The sequence below is a fragment of the Drosophila grimshawi genome, unplaced genomic scaffold, assembly GCF_018153295.1.
Source record: "Drosophila grimshawi isolate 15287-2541.00 unplaced genomic scaffold, ASM1815329v1 contig_1369, whole genome shotgun sequence".
Taxonomy (NCBI): Eukaryota; Metazoa; Arthropoda; class Insecta; order Diptera; family Drosophilidae; genus Drosophila; species Drosophila grimshawi.
This window is the reverse complement of record NW_025062891.1, coordinates 1,903,271-1,918,112: the sequence shown is the minus strand read 5'-3', so window position 1 is coordinate 1,918,112 and position 14,842 is coordinate 1,903,271. Positions and strand designations below refer to the sequence as shown.

The 14,842-nt window shown below is 34.2% G+C and overlaps 2 protein-coding genes across 2 annotated transcripts in view; both read right to left on the bottom strand.

The window, feature by feature from the left end:
* LOC6561141 (laccase-5) overlaps positions 1 to 9,977 on the bottom strand; it is a 30,765-nt gene extending 20,788 nt beyond the window's left edge. Inside the window, exon 1 of the mRNA XM_032735363.2 lies at positions 9,526 to 9,977. Coding sequence (XP_032591254.1) covers positions 9,526 to 9,667 — 142 coding nt within the window. The 5' untranslated portion in view covers positions 9,668 to 9,977. The remainder of the gene's footprint in view (positions 1 to 9,525) is intronic.
* Positions 9,978 to 13,582: 3,605 nt separating this feature from the next.
* LOC116805065 (venom peptide CtAPI) lies at positions 13,583 to 14,095 on the bottom strand. Its single transcript, XM_032734957.2, has 2 exons — positions 13,981 to 14,095; positions 13,583 to 13,926 (listed from the first exon to the last, which is right to left on the bottom strand). The coding sequence occupies exons 1-2, from the start codon at positions 14,054 to 14,056 to the stop codon at positions 13,733 to 13,735; spliced, it is 270 nt and encodes an 89-aa protein (XP_032590848.1). The 5' UTR covers positions 14,057 to 14,095; the 3' UTR covers positions 13,583 to 13,732.
* Positions 14,096 to 14,842: the final 747 nt, after the last annotated feature.

Genomic DNA, 14,842 nt, shown 5'->3' with positions numbered 1-14,842 from the left:
AGATTGTGTTTTGAAGGTTATAATTCTGATTTTTTTCACATATTTTAATATTTTGAATTTGCTTTCGAGATTTTTTATACCCGCTGCCTTAGTTATAAATTACTTATATTGCATGTTTATATACACACACATATAAATAGCGTTATATATATATATCAATTTATATGAAATGTCAGACACACCCATAAAGTTTTATGTTCAGCAATTTGGCAAAAAATTATGCATAAGCTGACCTTTGAAATTTTGCGAGATTATGAAAAATAAATAATTTTAGAACAACGGCGTTATTTTAATTGAGATAGAAATAAATTTCAGTGTATATTGCAAATGGGCATATTATATACAGATTTTCAGATACAAAGATATAACGTCAATCGCTTCTCTTTTACTCTAATTTGCACATAGGAAACACACTGTGAATTTTATCTTGCTAATTCAATTTGTATTGAGTGCGGCGTTTATGTATTATATAAAATAGCAATGCTCGCATTTAAGTCTCGGCTTTTCTCCCACAATTATGCTCAGTGGATGTGTTAACATTCTTTTGAATTGTTAAATTGGTTCAACTGCGCAATTGTCGCAGACCCCACAAGACACGAGTTCATTCAAATAATTATTTTGCCTGACCCTCTTTTCGTAAATCATGTGAATATTTTGTAACAGCTCAACAACGATTTTTAAATGCAATTGTCTGCGTACCGGATATAATAGAGTACTACAACTAGGGTACTACTAGGTACTAGTAACCTAAATATAACTTAACTGGATTGTGGGCTCCCGATGATAAACAGAATTTCTAGAATTGCACTCACTTTTTTGGAATATTCGGTATGTATATATTATTTTGAGATCGATTAATTCATATGTTTATTTAATGTAAAAAGTTATTCGAGCACTCTTAACTACTGCCTTCGTTTTCTGATTTCTATATATTCGTTTTACTTATGCTAATCAAGTAAAAATTATATAAACTTACAAAATAATCCCCAGCTTATTATTGTCTTTGTCTACTTGAATCACTTTCCATCTGGGCTTGTCCCTTCAATGGGTCTCCCACTTAACTGTATTATATATGTTTACTATTGTACGTCATATATTGTATCGACACCATGTGTTTTGGAAAGCCGCTGAGCCACACAAAAATGCCTTTCAACATTACCAGCAAACCCAATGATCAACAATCTCTTGATTCGCATTGTGAGTTCGTCCGGTATTGAAAGGGTATACTGCCTGTCATAGGTTTTTTAAGCTTTGTGTTTCTTTCTGTTCGGCACTGTGTCAGCACAATGGCCACATTCTCTAATTCGCAGCCAACTTCCTGGTCACGCTGTTGTCTTGGCATAGTATCGTAGGCGTCCAGCTGGCCTCTCGCCTCTCGCCTCTCGCCTCTCGCCTCTCGCCTCTCGCCTCTCGCCTCTCGCTTCGAAATTTGGTAATAGTACTGATGAAATTTTGTGCTGTGTGTTAACACGGTTTTCAGTGTATAGCCAAATTTCGGAGACTGAAGTCAACTCAAAAATAAATAGCATACAAATCTGATTTCTGGCTATCCATCCTACAGTAGCTGCAAGCGAACCATTAACTGCCTTTTTTGCTGAACTCAATACTAAATCGCAAATCGTGCGAAGAGCTCATTACAATTAGTTTGTTAGTTTTCCCAGCGGATAATTTGCAAAAAACGATGAAAACTTCATTTAAACTTGTCGTAAATGAGTTTTTGTAAATTTGCATAATATTATCGCAGTCGCAAATATGATTAAATTCAGCAGAAATTTAAAATGAGAGTTGAGCCTCTTTGTTGGAATATGAAAGCATGTTAGTGTCTATATCTAAGTCTATGTCTATAGTCAAAGTTTGCGATGCCTCTCGTTTATCACATGTAGTTAAGTGAAAGTCAGTAGAGATACAATAACTAGTAGCTGCTACAAAGTATACTGAACGAATGACACATTTTATGCATTATTGCCAAACAGGCTGGCAGATGTTGCTGCAAAAACAAACTTTACTTGGTTACCTGGATTTGAGTCGGTTAAACAATTTTTGCTTGAGAGCTGCAGCGAAAAAATATTTTACTAAAAATGTCATTCAATGAAATTAAAAAATGATTTGTGGTTTTCTTTTGTGAGGCTTCCTGGCGGCATCAGCCGATTTGAATTGCATTCCAAAGGGAACTTACACCAATCCTCAACTAAATAATAATACTCTGTTTTTAACAGTTGATTTATGAGCGCTTTCAGATAACCAAACTTGACTTAATAATTATTTAATAAATATAAATATACCTCAAACTCTTATCTCTTCGGACAAAAAATAAACCGATTTCCGAGCTATACTCAAAGTTATTCAGTGCGTTTTGGCTGTAATAATTCTGCAATAAAACTTAAAATACAATTTTCTGATTCATATCGAGTAAATCTTGGCTTGAGCATATTTTATAAAATTTAATTTCACAATGGCAAAATTTTCCCCGAAATTATACAATATATTGATTATTATATAATGTAGGAACAATCAGCTATTCAGATGCTTATTAGATTTAAAAATTATTTATGAGTGAATGGACTCCCATTACTAGCGTATATAACCTTCGGTGCATTTTCACAACTGCTGAATAACAAATGGTCTAAAGATGCCATTATTTCTAGCTTATTTGTTGAAAAGCCATTTAAACAATCTGATTGACGATCGCAGTTTTGGAACTACTGTGCGTACAAATGTTGACAAATTAGCCACACTGTGGCGGCCACAATTCGGATTACGGTTACTTGTGGCGCGCTGGTTGTGTCTGTGTGTATGTGTGTGTGTGTGTGTGTATGTGTGTATGTGTGTGCTTACTTCGGCTTTGGCTTTGGGCTGCCTTGCTGCTGAATGAAGCTGAAATGAATGGATAGATAGATAGCTGCGACGCCAGCTTGCGGTCGACTTTATAGCCGAGTTCATTTGCAACAAAGTTTTGGCCAACACACACACACACAGGCACACACACACACACATACACAATAATGTAGTTGCCGCTGTTGCTTTTTGCCGCAACAAGTTTTCTGTTCCATTTTGCTTACATACGAACAAATATAAGTATACAACTCAATCTCTGCATGAGTGTGTGTGTGTGTTTGTGTGTAACTTCAACTACTCGTATTTATGTACATACACAAATTATATATCTATTTCTATATAAACATATATATATGTACAACTTCAGCTACAAAGTTAACTAGTTTTGTGTTGTCGTGTTTTGCGGGCTATTTTGATTTGCCCGCTGTTGCATTAAAGTTGACCCAAATTATTTATGTAGTCGAGAATTAAGTGCAGTTTGACACATGCAGCTGTCACTTAAATGGTCATTCTGCTTAATACCCTGTATACATTAACATAACGCAAAAAGGCAAAAATATCAAAATAACAGCTAAATTTGCATATATGTATATAGTCAGCAAAAGACTGCAATCCACCTGCACATATCATTTACTTTTATGAAGTGAATGACATTTTTATGCTCAAGTTGCGTTACTTATTATCTCAAAAACGTATATGTAAAGTTTTGTTCTTTTCTCACAACCAGACCAACTGGCTTGTATCACAGTATCTAGAAAACATAATATTTATCTAATTGAATTTAATTTCCATCATTTAAAATCAAATGATGTCCACCTGCATAATTTTTCACACTCAACTCAAGAGTTGTGTTACTTATTTCAAACCAGGTTTAACCAGATTTATAAAATAGACACTCAAACTTATATTATATCAATATTATATTAATATTATTTATTATGTAAACCTTCCAGTTTGACACGCTTGATAAAATCTAGAACACGCTGAATGCTTCCAGTGAAATAATAAAAAACCATATTTAATTCGAAATTACATTTTTTTTTTCCCGAATTGTACATTCTTAAAAAAATATATTTCACCTTAACTAAACTGACTTTCTAGAAGAACTCGAACTTTGCAGCTATTTCACAAACTTAGCATTGAATTTATAATAATAATAATATTTAAAAAAAATATATAGATGATAAATATATTTAGATGATCTTACAAAGAGGTCTACAATTTAAAATCAATAACTTTTTGCAGAATTCCACCTGCCTAAATCTGAATTTCATCATAAATTCAAAACTCCTATAATTTTATAATACCCAGTGAAAGGCTATAAAAAGCGAAAATGATTCTAACCAGTTTATTTCACCAGTGCAGAGCTGTGTTGGGTGTTATTTTTAGCACGTTCCTCGCCAATGAAAGTAAATAGTTCTAACTGGAATTCCAGTTCATTCCAGGCTGCTGAACTTTCAGATATATGTATAGACGTATACACGGTCTATTGACCAAGACGGACACCCTTTCACAGCTGTGCTCTGCTTTTGGCCACATAAAGCGAAAATGAAATTGTCATAAACAGTGGCAGTTTATCATTAGCTCTGACTCTGACTCAAGGTTTTAACGGGTTTTTCGCTACTTGACGCTACTTTTATGGGCAGCGGTTTCGCAATGATCGTTGGGTTTAGCTTGACGCAATTTATTAGCCAGATTTTGAAGCACAAGGGTATTGCTACATCAGGGACAGGGGCTCGGGGGCATGGTGGAGGCGAGACGCGGCAAGGCAAAGCAAGGCGAGACGAGGCGAGGCTAAGCAAGACGAGGCGGAGATTGCGATTGATTTTGATTTTGATTTGCAAGAAATTCGCAAAAGGTTTGCAATGCTAATTAAATTGCCACAAATACATGTATTTGTATATCGAATAAATATATATACGAAATATATGTGTTTGTTTTTTGTTTTTTTTTTTGCACACTTTAAGGCATTTCGCATTTATAAACGTGTATTTGAAACCGAAAAGGAATTGCTAAATTCGCGTAAATTTTCGTGATTTTGACCCAGTTATGTCACCAAACGCATAAATTGGCAAAAAAGTTTGCCAAAAATGTTGCTTGATCTTGATAATTGTGAATATGAATCGCCAAATTTGCTTCCTATTAAAAACCAACAATTGGCATCAAATTAATTTATTTATATATATACTTGTGGTTATCAAATTTTTATATTTCTTGGATCCGTTTTGCAAATTGTGTTTAAATTTGCTATTAAACCGCATATGCAGATGCTATATCTGGGCTGATCGCTGTTTATACATGCATTATACGCAATATGCAGATCAAAAAAAAAAAAGAGGGAAAAAACAAACACATAATAGACAAAGATATATTTGCAATTCGGAAACTTTGGAAAAGTTGACAGCTGGCAAGATTTGGGTTGCGATGTGTGCGGAATCATTTAGCCCGATAACAAAAACTACGTGCAGGCCAGGTCGATAGTGTGAGAAACCCGTTTGAATTCCATCCTTATGGCTTAAATGTGTGTTAAGTACCTTAAATCATTTATTCTTGGCAATGACAGTATCAGGTTATTTGAATTAGTTTTTTTTTTTTAGCATATTTCTTTGATGTATGCATATATATATATATATATATATATATATATATATGTGTGTGTGTGTGTGTGTGTACGCGTGTGTGCATTGTGTCGCAACGTCTGCTAAAACTCCAAAACAATACTAAATCCGAACGTGACATTTGCTTGTGCAAAAAGTAAAATATGTATCTCAGTCTCAGCGCCCAAATACAGATTCAGTTTTTGCAACGGGTTCAACGGGTTTGCTTTTGGAATTTGAATTTGGCATGTCTATCTAAATACCTATGTATGTATGTACAGGTACGTGTTTGGATGATGTACGCATATTTGCATAAATAATTCATTTAGCTACTAATCTGTATTTATTGCACTTCAAACTCTGTAATATTATTTATACGTACCTGTGAAAACGGATATGATATTAAGTATACGTTCTTCACAATACATAAGTACATGCTGGCGACAGACAACAATATGCCAATTGTGTTGCAGTGTCTCAAGAAAATTTGCATTGTTATTTGCACTATGCATAATTAATGCATAATTGTCTGAGTGTGCTAAGCATTTGTAAAGCATTAATCCTGTCTGTAAAATATACACACCATTAAATAGACACTTTCATGGAATGGAACTACTCGAACATTCGCCCTAATTCGACCAGATACATATATATCAAAATATATATATAACAAAAATATATCTACTTTTCCTATTCAAATAAATGTAAAGCAAGAGGCATGTACATGTTTGACAAACTCAGTTTTTCAATCTCGGCTAGCACAAAAGACTTGATACCAATTCCACATATGCTATCATCTTGTAAAAGGTATTTTTATAAAATAATAACAACAAAAAATATATAAATATTTATATCTAAATATATATTTAAATTAAAACAAATTAATTAATTAATCTAATGCATAAAGAGTCCTTACACGCATATCTAAATATATATATATAAATTAAAAAAATTTAATTAAATAATGTAATTCATAAAGATTCCTTACATACATTTAATCCAAATATCAGTAAAGTTTTTAAAATAAAAAGAATAAAATATATATGAAAATGTTAAACATATTTCTAGGATTAAAAAATGCTGTCTATTATCCAAATCATTTTTTTTTTTATCAGCATGTACATTTTTTTCTTTTCTTCATGATGTATCTCACAGTATTTATTGAAACAAAATACTTGCATACATTTTAAATTGTCTTTGCATAACTTTGTGTGAATATTATGGTTCGTATGTAATTAAGTAGTTAGACAAAAAGTTCCCCGCCTTTTTAGGCTCAACACTTTTTGTGTGCCATATACAACTTCCTACTTTTGTCAGATTCCCATACAACACTGCGGATACTTACTTTGTATGAGATGTGAACAAAAGATACATAGGCATATATGTATGTATGTATGTGTATATGTATATGTATGTACAAGCATAAATGTGTGTCGCCATGCAGGAAATTAGTGTAGTTTTCCGCTGCGATTTTAGTTCGATATTTATTTTATAATAATTACACCCATATTGCGTTCAGTTTGGAGTTGGGCTTTTGCTTTCTGCTCACTGCTCGCTAGTCGAGCTAAGCCATCAGCGCCAATTTTGACAAACGTGCTCACAGCAGCCGCCAAACGTCATAGTTGCAGTTATGATTTTGATATTTTGAGGTGTGGCTGCATCAACTACAACCACAACAATAACAACTTCAATAACAATAAACCCGGTTACTCGTAGACAACCCAAGAAAAGAGGCATATATGTAGATAAAAAAAAAAAAACAAAATTTGATTGAAAAATCAATTCTGAATTTTCTATTAAACGAAAAAATTCAAATCATATTAATTAAAATTGAGTTTGCATTCCACATGTATTTAATAATAAGAAAGTTGTTTAGATTTGCGCCAAACCAAAACAAAAAATAATAAAAATATTTGCAGTAGATTATGAACTCCTTTGAGTCTCTGTGGAATGCCACACATGCCACATGCTTACGTAAGTAAGTCTACAAGTGTACTGATACCACCAATAAAAAAAAAATAGAAAAAAAAACTTTTGAAATATGGGATCTGCATAGCAATTTACGTAAAATCGACTGCATTGATAATTGCCGCCTGGTCTGTGTACAACAATGTGTAGGCAATGGGTTAGATAACACATAAATACTTGGCCAACAACCAAAAAAAGACAATATGTGCCTTGCGCCATTTACAAACTTCCTTTTCTCATATTTGTAATACTTTTCTAGGAGCTGCGCTGAAGCTGAATGTTGGCTAATGACTGACTGAGCAGCAGAAATCACTTAAACAACAAATTCGAATATCGTTGCAAACATTTTTGATGGAGCTAATAAAAAATTGAATTAAGCCAGTTCCGATTTTATAACAAATTATGCAATGAATTCTGTTTTTTTATTATTATTTCTAACATTCCCAGTTGCAGTGTCAGTTCAAACGGGTTTTCAGTGTTTCAGGGAATCAATTCAATGATATATGTTTGTTTTGTTCCAATTGGTTCCAGCTGAAGTATCTATACATAACTAGGGATTGGTGTTTTAAATATCAAAATAGGTGTTCATCCACGAACATTTATATGTTGAGTATTTGCCATTTTTGGCAGTGAAAAAAAAACACTTATTCCCCTTTCTAGCTGATTGGATTTTCTTGAACGTATGCAAGTTCGTGTCAATGACAATCGTGTTGTGTTTGTTTGCCTGCTTTGTATACAACAATAAACACATGCAATAACACAATAAACATGTTCACACGGAATTTGAACCCCCCCAGCGTGGACTGACAATGGAGACACGGCAACTGACAGTTGCAATTTATTTAATGCACAATAGATCCATTTCTCTCTCTCTCCATCAATCGGTCTCTTGGCGACATGCGAATGTCAAGTTTAACTGTCCACATTGCTATATACATACACATATGTATTGTATTCATGTTTACGGATCTGTTTAGTTGCTCAACACTCTTTTGGTCGAGCGAGGCAACTGAATAAAGCCGCTTGGAATGACCTATCATAAAATACAATATATACATGCAAGGCGAAAAATTTTCAATTTTTCACAAACTGACAGAGAGAGAGAGAGGGAGAGTGAGAGAGAGTGAGAGAGATGTAGTGCATAATGGCATAAAGCTGATTAAAACGACACCTGATAAAGTTGGCTAAAATATCGTTGCGAACTTTCACGAATTTAAGAGTTCAGATTTTGACTTGGATCATAACCCGACGAGGTGTTTGAAAATATAACTAAGCTTAATAAGCTATAGAGCAATATGCGAGACTTTCTATTATTTTGTAATTATTGTTTTCCACTTCATAAAGGCAGGTCTATCGTTGCTATTATTTCGCTTACTGCTCTTTCATATTTTATTTTCTCGATTTTATCGATTTTTGTTTGTGAACTTTGGCACTACAACAGAGATGTTAATTTCGAGTGGTTTCGATGTCATACACTGGTAGATGGGTGATAAATGGAAAGTGACGGCTTAATGCTTAATACTATAACAATGCACATCTAATATAAATCGTGTTATTGACACTTTTGCAGTGCGTGTGTGTTTGTGTGTGTGTTTGTGTGTGTGTCTGTGTGTGTGCCATTAATAACTTGTTATGCTTGTTGGATGGCTTGCGTACATGCATACGTAAATACATACATATTTATTCGTACATATGTACATCCGTTTGCATATGAAGCATACGCCACGTTTGTTTTCCTCAGCGCAAAAAAATGAAAAAAAAAAAATGAAAGTGCTCCTCGGACCATGCACAAGGCCAGTTCGCCATTGTTAATTAAATTTAATTAAAATTGAAATTTGAATGCTCTTTTTCTCTCCGTCGCTCTCATGCGAGACAAACGCGTGCTTTGCCAGCAGATCTAGCTGGACTTTAACTGGTTTCAAAAAATCGAATAAAGAAATCCCTAAAGATTTGCTCATCATTAATGTGTCTGAGCAAATTATTATTATTCATTAATTATTCATTCAATAAACAGTTGATAATTTTATTCAAATCGAGGGGGCTCGTATTGATAAGATTTTATTTTCTTTTTAATCGTTGCATATAGATATTTTATAATTTGGGTAAATATTATTATTTGGCTTACCCTTGGCGCGTTGCGGTTGTTGTGGGGTACCGACGCGAACAGCTTGAGCCACTGGTAAATCCGAGAGTAGGCAGGCAATTAGAGCCACAAGTGCAATTAAGTGTTTTAATCCCTTTTGCGACATGGCGCACTTTGATAACATTTTGCAAATTTAGTTTTGAATTTTGCTTTTCACACAGCGCACACTTGAGAGAAACACCAGCTGAGAATATATTCGCAATAATGATCGTGACTAGTTTTCTTGGCCAACAACAGGATGTCGACTATATTTGACGATATCCGCTCAGATGACCACTTGGGGAGCACAAGAAAACCAAAAACCCGAAGAAACGAAAATATTACTTGAAAATGAAGTCTGCTGCACTGCGTTTTGGCGAAGCACGCGCACCGCTTCTAAGCACTAAACTGACTGACACTGGGCGAACCGATCTGACTATATAAAATCTTTCGAGACCAACACAGCACTCGCTGCAAGCTGTTGCGATCGAGCTTACGACCAAACGGGGAATGGCTGAATGAATCACGCGATGGCTTCAAAGAGCGCAAGAAGTTGCTTGCCTGCCTGCCTGCCTGCCTGCCTGCCTGCTTGCTTGCCTGCTTGCTGCTGCAGCCAACAAACCGCAACAGCAGCAGCAGCAGCAGCAGCAGCGGCAGCAGCGGCAACAAATACAGTTACAGTTAAGCCAGCAGCTTAAGCTCAAACTCCGACTCAGACTCAAACTCAAGCTTCACTTTCAGCTCAAGCTCCAGAAAGCTTTTGTTAAACCAAAGAGAGAGGGAGAGAGTGTGAGAGAGAAATGCAAAGCAAGACTAGTGGTATATTTGATGTACATATGTATGTATGTTAAAAAAGGAATATCTTAAGTTTTTATTTTAGTTTGCAAATATAAATTCAACTTTTACTGCATTTTAATAAACTACAAAACTTATGAACTTTTGTGAAGGTATGCTATTATTTTGGAAGTTTACATAAGATGTCTGCACGTCCCCCGCAAGCAAATCAGCGACGTTGGCCATTTGAATATCGTTTACGATCTACGAAATCTAATCGAACTTGAGGATCGTATCAGAAAGTTGCTTTTGATTTGCTTTATGGCTCCATTCAAACTGTCTGCTCCTGTCTTTCCTACGCTAAAGCAATTAGCGGACCCAGTCTTGCATAATATGTGCAAATATATATGTTTGTGTGTGTGTGTGTGTGTGTGTGTGTGTGCGTGTGTGTTTGTCTACAGTTTTTACATGTAAATAAAATGATCCATTTATGAATTGTGATAGTAAAATCATAAAAATGATTGCAAATACAGCTTTGAATGCGTTTCTGATCATGAGACAAACTTTTGGAGTCCTTTAGGAAGTCAATACTATTCAGTCGGCTTTAGTCAGTTTTTATCGATTTTAAGCTTGCAAAAATTTTTTCGAATTGAACTAAACTTAAAACTAACAGTAAGATTCTTAGCACTTAAATCAATTTTAAGCTCAAACAGTTTTTTTTTTGTTTTCTCTTAGATATCATACTAACTAAACTGGAAGCTAATTGACAAATTTGTAGCTCTATATACTTTTTGGGGAATACTAGTGGATTATAAAGAGGTTGAGGTGATAATGAATGTTTATATTGTTTAATTAATTATTTTACAAGTAATTAACATATAGACATAGATTAATTTAAGTAGATAATTAGCAATAATTGTGGCCTTTGTTTCGTGGCATTATTGGCTTTGATTGGGTATGTTTTTTGACTAAGTAATGCTGTGGATGAGTTTGCTGTGTCCAAGTCTCAGTCGTATTATTTGGTAATTTTATTTGGTCTAGTAGAGAGTGTGAAATGATTTTATGGAAAGTAAGGGGTGAAAGCGACTGCTGGGTGACTGAACGGTACCAAGCTTAAATAAGGCTCCAAAGTTCGACTTCGGCTCGCAAAAATTGAAATTGCTTGTGCAAACTGGAGGCAAAGATTGTGAGAATTTGGTTGTAGCATTATATTAAATTAAATATATATTGTAATTACCTGTTGTCAACTTTAGTTATTATTAATTAAGAAAGTAAATGAAGTATAAAAATAATAAAAGGTATTCAACTATTTCTATTCAAATTTTTCATTTTTTATTTAATATTTATTCATATTTTTCTTTCCGACTGCTATGTGCTTAAGAATATTATTTAAGAATAATAATGATTAGAATTAGTTTCAGTCACTTTGTTAAATTATGCTATACTTAATACATTATGTTATGGCAATTATTAGATATGTTCAATTATAAATTAATTTGGTATGATTTAATTTAATTTTTGTATTTGTATCATTTGTGTATTTCATTTAAGATGTGATCTCAGTTTAATTTCAAATTATGTGTCAGAAATGCCCTTTGGAATTCGGAATCAAACAATGCTAATTATTTAGTTAGTTTAACATTTATGCATATATGCAGCCAAGAAAATAAACATGTGCATGCTGATAATTATATGTGCCCCCTACATTTACAAATACGTTGCAAGTTGCAAATACCAGTGGCTGGCATTGCAGTGGGGCTCTGGCATTTTCATCTCAAGCCACTTAATCGGTAATTCACCCCAAACAGATTTCCTCTCTGTCAGCCAAATGTGAAATGTGGTCTTAAAGTTGCATTTGTTTTCGGGTAGAGCAGCCAAAATGTCCAAATGATGTATGTACGTATATATGTACGTAATTATGTATGTCTGTGGTTGAAACGGTCGACTGGCCAAGGTTAGACAAGGTCGAGTTAGTTGGTGAAATTTGGGTGGTTACGTTGTCTGTATATAAAAAAGTTTGGTGGGAGGATTGCAAGATTATAATATTATTGAAAACTTAAGCGAATCTTGTATCTGAGCTTTTAAGCTTCCTCTATTTATATTAGATAATAAAGATAATTATTTTTACATTTAAAAATGTAATTTCTTGAAAAACATAAGCAAAAAAGATACGGAAACTGCCCAAAATTTGATTATACTCTCTTAAATAATACTTGACAGGATATATAATAATATAACTCTCCCGAAGGTTGAAGGTCTGGCTTAGTAATCTTTAAGAAGACCTTATTACTTACATTACTAACTACTTATTCACTTATTACATTCCTTACATAAATCAGCAATTAAATATACAGAATTCTTATATTATATTATATTATATTATATATTTTGTCTTACTTATAAAAGTAATATTTCATTAAACAATTTCATCACACAAACAAAAATGAGCCTTACTTCTCTTAAGACTAAGAGAAAATATTGGAAAATGATCCACTCACAAATAAAATTTAAATAAAGTCGAGAAAACTCAATTGAGACCAGTAGATTAGGGTTAGTTAGGAAGGGAATATCAATAAGGGGGAGTATATACCGTCGAAATTCTTTGGCACATATTCCAATCTGCTTGTGGGAATCGCATATTGTGAAGACCACAGTCAAGATCCGTACGAAAGAAGTATAGAGTATCTTGGTAGTATCAGAGTCTTAAAATTCCGATTGACCAACGCTTGGCTTTTATTGACTTGGTTATTGTTCTGGTCAATGTGTAAACGTAAATCATTCCGTCGAATATGTAACTTACAACCTGGTCTAAGCTACAATAAAATGACATCATCTTGCACATGGAGCGGTTCAATTGGAGCCAATTCTTTTTTCACCTACACAATAAAGAAAGTAAGCACGCGTGCAGTAATCATCGATAGCTCATGTCATTATATGTCAGGCACTGGACGTCATATTATACATTATAACATGGGTAAGGTCATTAATAAATAAGTAAATAACATGGGTAAGGTCATTAATAAATAAGGTGGCTGCCGTGGGTTACGTCAGAGGTATCTAGAATATGTCTAGAATATGAAGAATATGAATTAAACTTTTGAGTTAACCAGATACTCAAAAATCCAAATCTAGATACGGTATACGATAACTTATATTACTAATTTTAAGTCCCTACAGACGGACAGGCAGACAAGGCTATGTCGACTCGGATGTTGATTCTGTTCAAGAATATATAATCTTTATCTGGTTGGAGATGCTTACTTTTGCTTGTCATTTGCACAAAATCTTTAAACTCTTTTTATATATTTGCAACAAGTTCAGGGTACAAAAGAGCATTTTGTTGCTTAACTTGCAATCTTTTATATTTGAAATAGCAAACTAGTCAACAGAGAATTATTCAGATTTGGGCTTGTAATTCGCCATCACTTGAAAGCATTCATAGAATCCATCGTTTACATTCGCTCCGTTGAATGCACGGCCCAGTAATTGTGTCCTTCCGCACCCAGCCCTCGGCGCAGGCACAGCCGGGCTTACACTTGGCTGGTCGGCACTTTCTGACCTGGTAGTTATTCATACAGATTCGGGGACATGCTGGCGCACATGATACCTTCACGTCATGCTTCAGGCACACTGGACACGTAGTCAGAAATGGATGAATCAATTAAGCAGTTTAGCAAAACTCACAGTCAAGAAATGTGTTCACATGGGCAGCTGCAAGTCCCAAGAGGGCTGGCAGAGAAGCAATTACGGCAAATCTCATTTTTGGAATGAATCAAGGTTTTTTCAAGCTAAGTTTATAAATTCAACTATTGACAATTGTTGTTCGCAAAATACGAGGGTACTTTATCAAGTATCTAAGTTCGAATTTGTTACAGTTATCTGCCCCACGAACTTATCGATCAACTCTTGAACTAAGCGCTCTAGTCACACCTGTTAATTTGTTCAGCTACTGCAAATCAATTTTGAATGCCTATTTAGCAAACAACAAATAACTCAAAATAAATGGCTCCTTATAGCCAGCAAAAAGTCGTTTAAAAAATAGGTATAATAAAGTGTACATGCATTAATACTTAATGTATTTTTAGTTTTAGCATTTTCCTGCCAGCCTTAAATGCCATTGCAAATTCAGTCGCTTTTCAAAGCTTTTCGCTTATCGATATCCGTTTTTATTTTTATTTATTACATACACACCCTTTACACAGGTACAAATACATACACACAGAGATACATATGTTTGTATTTGTGTACATACGAATAAGAGTGAAAAACCTGCCCACAATTAAAATACCTTCACTTTCGGTTTCATTATGCTTTGGCAAACAAAAGATTTGTATCTGCGTAAAGTAAGAAACTGGAATAAATAAGAGAATTTGTTGTTGCTTTATTTATTTTTGTTGTGTTAATGTTGTGCTATTGTTGTTGCTATTGCTGCTGTTGTTGTTGTTGTTGTTATTATTGTTGCTGGCCAAACACCTCCGCCCAAATGTGGCATGAGAAAAACAAAAGAGCTCTTGAGCTCTACAAATTTATTGGCTTTGTTAATGTG

Coding starts and splice junctions, on each gene's coding strand:
- LOC116805065 (XM_032734957.2), bottom strand. CDS start 14,056: ATGAGATTTGCCGTAATTGCTTCTCTGCCAGCCCTCTTGGGACTTGCA. Junction 13,927..13,980: donor TGTGAACACATTTCTTGACT/GTGAGTTTTGCT, acceptor CTACGTGTCCAG/TGTGCCTGAAGCATGACGTG.